Source organism: Benincasa hispida, chromosome 1 (genome assembly GCF_009727055.1).
Source record: "Benincasa hispida cultivar B227 chromosome 1, ASM972705v1, whole genome shotgun sequence".
Lineage (NCBI taxonomy): Eukaryota > Viridiplantae > Streptophyta > Magnoliopsida > Cucurbitales > Cucurbitaceae > Benincasa > Benincasa hispida.
The window spans coordinates 80,235,979-80,247,816 of NC_052349.1; the positions used below are offsets into that span (position 1 = coordinate 80,235,979).

General features: G+C 33.6%; 2 protein-coding genes across 2 annotated transcripts; both read right to left on the reverse strand.

Moving 5' to 3' along the window:
• Positions 1 to 861: 861 nt before the first annotated feature.
• LOC120079517 (protein ROOT INITIATION DEFECTIVE 3-like) lies at positions 862 to 2,178 on the reverse strand. The gene has a single exon (XM_039033729.1). It carries the CDS (start codon positions 2,176 to 2,178, stop codon positions 862 to 864), a length of 1,317 nt encoding a protein of 438 aa, XP_038889657.1.
• A 3,049-nt stretch (positions 2,179 to 5,227) lies between these two features.
• LOC120069136 (protein VTE6, chloroplastic) lies at positions 5,228 to 9,057 on the reverse strand. Its single transcript, XM_039020822.1, has 5 exons — positions 8,502 to 9,057; positions 7,559 to 7,812; positions 7,079 to 7,202; positions 6,362 to 6,466; positions 5,228 to 5,636 (listed from the first exon to the last, which is right to left on the reverse strand). The coding sequence occupies exons 1-5, from the start codon at positions 8,871 to 8,873 to the stop codon at positions 5,550 to 5,552; spliced, it is 942 nt and encodes a 313-aa protein (XP_038876750.1). The 5' UTR covers positions 8,874 to 9,057; the 3' UTR covers positions 5,228 to 5,549.
• Between the last annotated feature and the right edge of the window lie 2,781 nt (positions 9,058 to 11,838).

The following is an 11,838-nucleotide window of genomic DNA, read 5'->3' on the forward strand; positions in this document are numbered from 1 at the left end:
AGATTGTCATTGCTATGCTTATTTGATAATTTTTGGTGAAGTGACAAATAACATAATTTTTTTGTTCTTTTTCTTTTTTCAATTTTTAGGACTTCAATAATTGTTGGAGTGAGGATTGAATCGTTGACCTATATAATGGTAGTTCGTGTCTTATCTATTGAACTATGGGTCAAATTAATGGTATTTCAATTGTGTTAATTTCTCTATATATGAATTTCATAAATTATACTCATAGAATCTCGAGCTGGATAGTAAGGACACATTTAGATTTACTTGAGAAATAAATGTTTTTCAAAAGATATTTTTTATTTAAACACATTTGATAAAAACTGATTAAAATACACTTGAAAAGTTATTTTGAGTGATTGTTAAATACTTCAACTCCTTCCAAAATGATTTATTTTTTAAAATTAGACACTTGAAAATGTATTCCAAACTTACTCTAAATTACTTCTATAGTTCATTTTAAAATGAATAAGTACCTCTATAATACATTTAAGCACAAATAATCATAATGTTGTTTTTCTTTTTTCTTTTGAAAGATAAATGTTCCTTAGTTTTAATAACTATATAAACAAGAACATTAACAATTTTATAAGTGAGTAAATTACTAATTGTTCTATCAAAATAATTTTGAGAGTATAACACGAATATAGTTCAACTGACATAAATTTAAATGATCAATCTCGAGATTGAAAAAATTTGGATCAAGAATTGAAATTGAACTTCCAAGATAGAGGATTCGAAATTTCTAACCTATAAGAAAGGTTACTAATACTCTAAATGTAAGTTTTGTTTGAATTCTAAATAGTATTGATGCATACAAGCCAAAATTTGCATGAACTTCACCTTATATTATCTTTATCCTTGTTTTTCTTCTCTTTGATTGTAGCTTGCTTTGGCTTCCTTAAGGATTAACTCCAACATCTTCTCATACACAGCAATGGCAGATTCCAGCATCTCAATGGCTCTCCTCACGTCGCTTCCGGCCGCCGCCACCGCCTCTTGCATATCAACTGTTTGATTTATTGACAACCCCAACATCTTAATGGGTAATCTAAAGCTCTCACTTATTTCCATTGCTCTTCCATGGCTGCCTGTACTCTGTTCTTTTCCATGGCTTTTTTCTGTGGCCATTACCAAATCGCTTATGCTTCCCATCTCATTTTCAAGGGCCATTATGACCTGCCCTTTCTTCACTTCCCAAACCCAGATGCTCCCATCTTCTGCTGCAGATATTAAGTGCTTTCCTTCGTTGATTATGACTATAGAGATAACTGCAGCCTCGTGCTTCGGCGACCATGGAATTAGTTCATAGCTTGTGCCTGTAAGGTGTTTGTTTTTACGCCTCAATGGGCGCTTATACCCCAAGTCGTTGGAGATTGGTGGAATTGGTTCATAGTCTGTGCCCATAAGGTGTTTGTTGTTATGTCTCAACGAGGCCTTGTACACCAAGCCATCAGATCCTGCAGCGAAAAACTCTGTCTCTGTTGGTTCTAAGACCACACTGAAAATGGCACAAGGGAACACCACAGTGTGCAAGATTGTTCCTGAGAGCAAGCTCCAGAATTTGCATCTGCCATCCAATGAGCAGGAGACTATTTGGGAACTGGATATGCCCATGCCAGAGTAAATAGAAGTCACTGAATCAGTATGTGCTAAAAACTGATGCAGAATGTGCGTGGTTGCATTTTCTTGTGGTTTGGCTTGTACAAGTTGAAAGATTGGGATGACAACGATTGTGCCATCATCCCCACCTGAAATGAGAAGTGACCCATCAGCACTAAGCTTAAGGCAAGAGACTGGTTTTTTGTGTGCAGGTAGAGAGTTGAGAACATCCCCTGATGGAAGAGAGAGAGTATGTATGTAGCCTGAAAGGCCACCAGCAAACAGATAAAAACCATCAGTAGTGGCTGTGAGAGGGGCAACGGGTTCAGGGACAGTGAGGCTTTGGAAGGCAGATGAAGTCCACCAATTATAAATGTGGATCGAACCCAAAGCAGTGACCGGGCTGATGTGGGAGACGGCTATGAAACTTTTCCCGGCTCGAGTGATGCCACGACGAGGCGAACAGCTGCCGCTGAAGCTGGCTAGAGGGGTGCCTGTGGAGGCATCATAGGCAACAATGGGGCCATCAGGAGAGCTGGCAAGGACAACTTCTTGTTGAGAAAATGGCATAGTCATGCGAAAGGTATGAAAGTGAAGAATTTGATAAAGTAGGAGGCTGCAAGTTTTAATGGTTATGGGCGTTGAAAACTATGCATTTATCTTAATAAGTGGAATCCAACTATGGCAAGATTTGCTCAAAATTCATTGGTATTGGTTTGGTAATTTTGGCTTTATTCTATCCTTTGTATCCGTTTGTTTCCTGCAGTTATGATGAAAACGGTTTAATTCGTACTTTATTCTCTCCTCTTTTTCTGTTGGGAAAAGAAAACTATAAACAACCCCTTCTGCATTACATCACCGATGAAATTCGAATCTTCATTTTCGAAGCTCGTCGAGTAAAAAAAACAAAAACAATAAATTACTTAAAACTATTAAATACTATGACCTAATAGTTGTAAATATATATTTAAAGGCACTTCCATCGATCAAGTTATTTTTAACATATATCAGTTGATAGAGTTTGTCATTAAAATTAATCGTCAGAGATGATCGTCAAAGTTGGTCGCCGTAGGTAATCAATTGGAGCAAGTCGTCAAAGCTGAGCATCGAGGATGATCATTGTAGTTGATCGTACGAGGTAATCAATGGTCTTCATTGGAGTTGGTTGCCATAGTGATTGCCAGAAGGGGTTGTTGGAGTTGGTTGGCAAAGGTAGTTGTCAGATTAGGAATTTGCAAATCTAACACCAATATTTTTTTTTGAAAATTTGAAAATAACTACTTGACTTCTTTTTTAGTACAATTGGATGTGGGGATTAAAACTACATATCTTAGGGTTACTAATGCATATGTCAATTGAGTTCTGTATTTTCCACTTTTAGGAATCTGTCAATCCACACCAATATTTTTTGAAAAATTTGAAAACAATAATTAATTAATTTTTTTAAGTATAATTAGAGGTAGGGGATTAAAACTATATATCTCAGGATTATTAATGTATTCATATGCCAAGAGTTATGTTCGATTGAGCATAACTACTTGAAACTTTATTGAAGATAATATTTTTTTTTGAATGAATTTGAAAATTAAAAACATATTTTTTTATTAATCAAAATCGGTTTAATATTCTTTTTTATTATATATAGATTGTTTTGGTCTTTCTGTTAATTTGGTGAGAGAGTCGTAGGGTGGAGAGAGAGAAGTGGGAGAGGAGATGAATCTCTAAAAGCTTATGAGGTATTTGTTTCAAGAATTAGACTTGGGATGAGTTAGCCATCCCAAACCTAATCCTTATTTGGAGCAAGAGTTTAGGAAGTAGACTTTCTACAATTTTTTCCATGGAATTTAATAGTAAATATTATTTAAATACATGAGTTACACTTTTTCTTTCTTTTTCTAATTTAATTTAGAAAGTTTATCAGCCAATTTCCAAACACCACCTCTAGTGACCGCCGTTGGTCAACTCTGATGATCGCCGCCGGCCAACCTTCAGTCGCCACTTCCAGCGACTCTGCCAGCAAACTTTCGGCAACCGACTTTGGTCAAACTTCGGTCGCTACCTACCAACTTTGAAAAACATTAATAAAAACACTTTTATATATAACAAACCAAACAAACTTATATATAAAAAATACTTCTAAGAAAGAATTGTCAAATACATGTGTTTTTATTTTTAATTTTTTTTTAATAAAAAATGTTAAAATAAAATTGATATTTTTAAAAACAGTTTTTCTAAGTCATTCCAAACAGGCTCTTAGTTTAATTACAATAATTCTTTTTTTTTTTTTAAATACACATTTTCCTTCTTCTAATTATTTTTTTTCATTGGGGGTTTTTTCTTTTTTTAATTATTATTATTTATTAGATTAATTCTCCTTCTTCTAATTCTTTTTTCATGTGGGGTTTTTTCCTTTTTAATCATTATTATTTATTAGATTATCCTTTTTAATTATCTTTCTTTCCTTCTTTGTTTATATATTTTCTTTATTTTTCAAGATTTCATTTATTTTCTTATATTTCTCCTATATGTAAATCGATCACTATGAAACATCCCTTACATGCTTCTATTTATATTATTATTATATAGACACCTTTCATATATATATATATATAAATTAGATAGTATAGAGGGCTAAAAAGTAAATTGGACTAGATTATTGGGTAAAATAATAACCCATTAGACTGCATTTGTACTTAAGTTAATATATTTATTTAGGTTATATGTGTAAAAACAACCGTGATTTAAATTAGCTAAAGTGAAAAAAGTCTAAATGAAATTTTATTTCAAAACCTAGTAAAATCAAAATATCAAATTATTAAAATAATAAATTAAATAAAATTATAATTTTAGTCAAAACTCTATTTCAAAATTAAAAAAAAAAACAAATATTCTTCTAATTGTTTTAGTTATTTTAAACTTAACTATATTAAAATAATTAAGATGACAAATTTAATTTAATCTAAAATCTAACTACTGATTAAATACAAGAAAATATTTCACAAACTCAAGATTTTTAAACTAAAACTTCATGCACCCTAAACACAATTTTCTTAAACTCAATCTACCTAAACATTTTCTTAAATTCAGGTTACCTAACTCTCTTAGCCTGACTTAGCATTCCAAACTTACGTGTCAAAAAACTTCCTTAAATTTCACTGAAGTGAAGGTAAAAGTTATACCTCATCTACATTCATCTAGCCTTCTCGCTTCATCTAATCCATTTCCATCGATCCCTTCTTTTGGAAAGCTATGGAGGATTATTTTAGGTCATCCATGTGAACAGTAGAAATAATTTCATAACTGATTTGGAAAATTTTGTAATTGATTTATTGTTTCTTTTGAAGATTATTGTTTCTGAAAAAATGAATAGAACAAAACACTCAAACCACCAAAAATATATGACTCTTAATTCGTTACCAGATTAATTGTGTTTAATAATGCTCACGAACTCAATAGAGTTCACAACTCCACTCTTCCAACTCTAATTCTAGTTCCTTGGACCAAATATTCCGAATACCTCAATACCTTGCATCTAAAATTAGTGGTGTTCCCAAATGAATCAACTGCTGGAACTTGTTATCAATCACTTCGCTCTATACTTCAAAGAAACAACAATAAATATGAAAAGGAAGTGCAACTTTTCCATCACCTACAAATATATTTATGTATGATTTGATTCTTACATTAAAAGAAGGGTCATTTAGCTACAAAGTGATACTAGAGGTTAAAAATTGAGAATTTACAGTCCCCACCTTAGAATCCACAAATAGCTCACTGCTGTTAAATCCCAGTGGCCATTCTTAAAGCAATAATTGAGTTGTCACGATTCCGAGGGTACGACTGGTGTTCTCATCCACCCATTGCAGTTTCATATAATTTTTCTGTCAAGAGAACATCAACTGAACTCTTGAAGGTGAAAGAATTCCATCCGTTTATGAATGTCAATGACCAAGTATGAGTTGCTGCATCAAGACAGCTAAAATGCTGCCCATGGATATGTTGATGACATTAACAACATCATTATTGAGCTGCACACAGAATACGTATGAGTCAGAACAGTAGTCTTCCAGATCCGGGCAGATCGAAGAAGTAAGATGTGAGAGTCCTAATTAGAGAGATAGTAGGATTATTAGTAGAATATTAGTGCGGTTATTAGAAAAGGTAGATTAGTAAATAGCTAGTAAATTTGTTAGGGCTTTTAGTTATAAATAAAGGGAATGGGGTTGGGAGGAAGGTGTTAAGAATTTTATGGAATTTCCTTTGGGAAATTTGGGAGAGCCTTCTCGAAAGTCTACGTTATCTTGTAACTTTTATTATGATATTTCATCATACTTTTATATATTTTCATGTTTGAGTGTTCTTTGGTTTTCTTTTTGTTCTCGAATGTTTCCTTGTTAGGACATATCGTAGCATTAAACCATATCATAATAGGGAGAGGAAAGAGATTCATCACTGATTAAAGAAAAAATAGCCTTTTCCAAATCGATGGGTCAGTGCATTGACTATTGTTGATCTAGGTGGTTTTTCAACTCATTTCAGAATGCTTTTTATCTACCTAATAATTTTCCAGTTGCTTTAAGATTTAAATCATCAAGGCCTTCGGCCAAACTGTGTTCAGACTTGAACCCAACATTCGTGGTGACTATGCTGACAATTACGAGAGCAGCCAATAATGGTAGAAGAGTTTAACTCATAAACAAACAACATAATCAAATTAGAGCAATCAGTGAGATCACAAACTTCAGTTACTTACCCACTGAAATCCCTCCTTCTCTTGAAGTACAGCACCGATGATGCTTTCACCAAGATTAGCTATCTGTGAGGCTATAACACATACAATAACTTCAGGTGCAGTTACCTGCATCAACAACAAAAGAGAAATCGAATTGTATCTCCGAGAAACAAGAACAAGTGTAATTTTATAAAAACATAATGGAGGGAGGGCCTCATTAGAATTTTGAAAGGCACCTTTAATTAGCCAGTAGAGTTCTTAAAATATGGAAAACACATTCAAATACACAGGTTCGATAAGATTTCTAGCCATGCTTAAGTTAAGCTCTTTAATGAGGTTGGATGAGGAGAAAATATGGAGCCATGGAGGTGCATCAACTTTTTATATATATATATATATCCTACTTTAGTACAATCTGCTTCATTTTTTATATGATAATAAAATCATGTCTCTATGTGCATAACAAGTAGGAATTTAGTACTTTGGAAAGAAAGGATTTGGTAGTATGTCTCAGGAAAAAATAAACAAAAGGAGCAGAAACACAAAGGATGATTAGGAAATTTCAGGCATGACTAGTCTATGAAAAAGATCACAGAAAGAAAAAAGGGAACAAAAAATTATTAATAGAAACTAGAAACACAACCAATACCAAATGAGCAGGGAAGGATTACGACATGACACAATATTCCTTAAAAGATAAAGCTACAGCATAGGAGTAGAACAATAAAAAATAATTACATCACCCAAAAGACAGGCAACAAATGCAAGAGCAATTGCTGCTAAGAGTCCAGCAAAGGTTCCCTCGAGACTGACAGCCCCTTCGGTTCCCCGAGGAACTACTTTAAAAGTTGTTACCAGGTACCTGATTATAAATGAAGCATTAGTGCAACATATTGCATGTTCTCCAAGAAGAAATCAATGAAACAGAAGAAAGAAAACCCCCCTCATATAACTAGATTTGAAAAAGTTCAAATAGATTTTAGATTCTCGTTTCAACGTATAAAATACAGTTCATTAGAAATATAAAGAAGACTAAGAAAATTCTCCTGAATACTACAAACTCAAGAAAAATGATAATTAGTAGAAGAAAAAGAGAGACAAAATGAGGGGAAGAAAAAGGAAAATAACATCAAAATGGTATTAAGATTTCAAAGAACAAAAGATGAGACTACTGAAACTCCACAAGATTGAAAGTTTAAGAGAAAATGTATTACTTACGTTATCCTACCATATGCCTTCCCTATTTCACTTGAGACAGTATCACTCAATTTAGTACAGAAACTGGCAACAAAACCAAGTCGCCAGAGTTGAGCAAATGCTTCTCCCCCAACTTTATTTATCATAAGCAGAGCACAAACACAACCAGCAGCACTGGATCCTACAACACTACCAGGTCCTCTTCTCCCTTTTCTCTTTTCAGCCACCCCCTGGGCCTCCTTTTGGGCCATCTTGACCTTTGTTGCAGCCGTTCCCTAAGAAACAAAATTCAGCATTTGGCAGGAGGATTATTACTATTGCTGAAAGAGACAGTTCTGTAGCTCCCAGTCGCCAAAGCAGATGTAAAGAATAGGGGAGAAAATGTACTATAATACTTGTATTGGAATAAAGACTTCATCAAACACAGAGCAAACAGGATTAAGAAAATTTTAAGAATTCATCTCAGTTTCAAGTGTGGGTATATCATGGTTTGAGACAAGCCCTTTGAGGAAGATGAAAATTTTATGAGAAATAGAAGCGATTATAGTACTACAATTAACAAGCAACCTCATAAGCTCTGCTTCTGATATGAAGATTCAAATACCAGTACTTTGAGAATCAATTCACGGCTGCAAAGATTCCAAGAATTCCATTACAATAATCTGAAGCAATTCTGAAAGAGTAAACATCCAACCCAACTTTCTGAGTTTGAACTATTTGTTAACAAATTGATCATCTAACAGAAGGGTGAAAACACACTAGAATTATTCAATCACAGAAAAACAGACAAACTAATCCAAACCACTAATCATTCCAATGCCAGAACACAAACATCAAAATCAATAAAACAACCAATTCAATCCAAGAAAATGCTAAAGAATGAAACTGCACCATTCAATCACTCAACCGACCAATCAAACACAAAACTTAAACGGAATTACAGAAGGAGGGGACATAGACGAACAATAACGAAGTAGGTAGCAACAAGAAGGAAACCAGAGGGCCCAAAAGCACGCCATGTGAGAGTACCAAGCAAGAAAGCAGAAGCAATGCCAGAAAGAGACAAGCCCGAGACGAGAATCGGGGAACCCACGACGAAAATGAGGAGGTTGCTGAGTAGGGCCGACTGCCAAGTGGGGGGATTGGATTGAACGAGATTGACAGCACCCGATACAAGGGTCTGAAAACTCTCGGCTCGGACCACCATCTTGGCGGAACGATTAGGGTTGGATTTGGGAATTAGGGCTTTAAGAGAAAGGGGAAATTGATGGCGTTTGGAAGAGGGAATGGGAGAAAGAGGAAGGGGAAAAGGGAAAGTTGAGGACATCAATGCCATGGTCCTTAAATACCGAAGAATCTGAGGATGAAATGTGGTGGAGTGTTGGTCAAGTAAGTAAGTAACTAAGAAGAAGAAGAAGAAAAAAAATATTTGATTTTATGGGTCAATGAGGAACTGTTTCTGTTCTGCTTGCTTCTTCTTCTCCACTCCATTGTTGAGACAAGGTCAAACCTCGAGAGTGAAAGTAAAATCACTTTTAAAATATTCGTTTTCTTCATCAAACAGAAAACAAAAAAGTCAAAATACGGTGTATTTGGGCCACCAATATCCTATACCACTTCTGCTCTAATAAATACTAGTTTGTATTCCTCAATTATATCAACACTATTTTAAAATCCTCATTTGTAGTTAGATTTATTATTTGCTACCATTTTTATTATTTTACATTTATCATTTTTTTTATTCTTTGCTACATTATATATTATTTTATTCTCAAACTAAAATAGTTTACACCTCAAACACATACTATTATAATCCAAAATAAAATAATCTACCCGCCAAACACAAACTATTATAACCCAACTCCTTATCCCAAATGTCCTCCGTCTCTATTATTACTTTATTGTTGTTGATTCTCTAAAAGAAAATTTAAATAGAGAGTCTAAGTTAATCTATCTATATATATTTATATCTATCTATATTATTTAGATGGATTTATAGGGAGAAACTTTTGATTTTCTCTTTAAATCATTAAATATTTTTCTTCCTAACTTAATTATTAAATCATTAAATATTTTTCTAACTTTGAGTACCGTAAAACTCATCTTTTAGAAAAAAAAAACAAAATATGATACTATTTTTGGCAAATTAAAAAGATCACATTTTATCCTTAATTCTTTAGCATCACTTATAAGCGAACTATTTTTGGCAAATTAAAAAGACCACATTTATCCTGGTATCTTTTAGATAGAACAATACATTAAAAAAAAAAAAAAAAAAGTCACATTTTATCTCTATTTCAAAATTTATACATGTAAAAATAAAAAAAATCAAAAAAATCAAAATTTGATAATATGTTTGGCAAATTGAAAAAGATCATAGGTTCCTATCTTTTTTAGCACCACCTATAAAAGAGAGAAAAAACAAAATTTATCCTATAGTCTATCTACATCTCATTTTATATCACATTAATCTAAAATCAAATCAAATAATGATTTGAAATCTATTTTTTTAATATAAATAGCGTAATTCAACCTTTTATTTTCCATAAGGTATCTCATCTCTAGTATCTCTTCTCCCTTTTCTTTCTTTTTCTTTTTAATTTTATTACCATGCTCTCTCAACTCTTTTGTTTTTTATTTTTTTTAGAAATTTTGTTGTAGCATTCATTTTAAATTTTTTTTTGTTAATAGTAACATCTTTTCTTTTCATTCTTCTTTAAGAAGATTTAATTATTATTGTTGAATGAGAATTTTGGACCAATTAAATTGCCATGTCATTTATCAAATTATGACGAAATTACAAATAATTGAATTTTGGACCAATTAAAAATTGACGTGTGTCCTAAATTGAAATTGAAGATATAAATTGACGAATCCCGATGATGTCATGTGTTTTGTCTTATCCATTCGATTAAATTAATTAATTTGGTATAATTAAATATTAAGGTTTGGGTTAAAGTCAAATTGAGCTCAATAATATGCTTAATTTGACCTAAATATCAAACAAAGCTAAAATTTAATTAGTTTGACCCAAGGGTCAAGTCCAGAGACCAATAAAGCCAAAGCCCACAAAGTCTACTTGAGAACTTTATAAATAGAGGAGTTATCTTCATTTGTAAGAGTCGAAAATTTTACACTCCAGAGAACCTAGGGAGAATTTTTCCAACACTCAGAAGACTCTCCTAACTCCTAAAGTTGACCACATTTGAAGTTCTTCGGAAATATAAACATTCTTCCAGGACTTCAACTTCAAGAACACCACGCACTCTACTTCCTCAAATCAAGAGTATACATTCAATTGAAAGAGAATCAAAAGATCAAGTTCTAGAGATCGAATCACATCCACATCAAATCTACATCAACACAAGTTCAACTCAATGAAACATATTTCTCTAGAAACATCGTGCAAACAAATGGCACGTCCAATGGGATATCTCTACCTCTCATCTCTCTCTCAACAATCAAATCAAGCAGTGGAACCAAAGAAAGTCGCATCTAGAACTTCCGTTGTGAGCGATGCCTACACAGGACCTGTCATCCACAGTCGTCCAAAGGAGATCATGCAGGAATAAGAACAAAGTTCTGTCCTCAAAAAGAAAATCTCTGGATAGTTAATGGAATCTCCTAAAGGTGGGTTTATCATCAAAGAAAATCCCTTATTTGGTAACTCTCCTTCTGACTGATCAAGGAAAGAATCACTCCTTGATGTGATTTCTGACATGATGACTGATATAACAACCGAAGCAGCCATGGCAGATATGGAGAGAAAAATAGATCTCCTAATGAAAGTTGTTAAGGAACGAGATCATGAAATTGTCGCTTTAAGAGTCCAAATGCAGCTCGAGAAACTACTGAGACGAATCAAGCTCTAGCTACCAAAGCCTATGACAAAGGAAAGACTGTCTTGCAGGAAAACCAACCGCAACAATCCACCTCTATGGTCTCCCTGTCAGTTCAACAACTGTAGGAAATGATTACAAGCCCCATAAGGGCTCAGTATGGAGGACCATCACAAACCTCTTTTAAGTACTCCATGCTGTACACAAAGAGGATCAACAACTTGAGCATATCAGCTGGGTATCAACCTCCAAAGTTTCAACAGTTCGATGGAAAGGGAATTGCTCACTTTATTGAAACCTGCAAAAATGTAAGAACCAAAAAAGACCTGCTAGTCAACTTGTTCGTCCGAACCTTGAAAGAAAATGCTTTTGATCAGTACACTGATCTATAGCTTGAGGTGATTGACAATTGGTAACAGTTAGAAAAGGAGTCCCTGAACCGCTTTTACGACACCAAACACA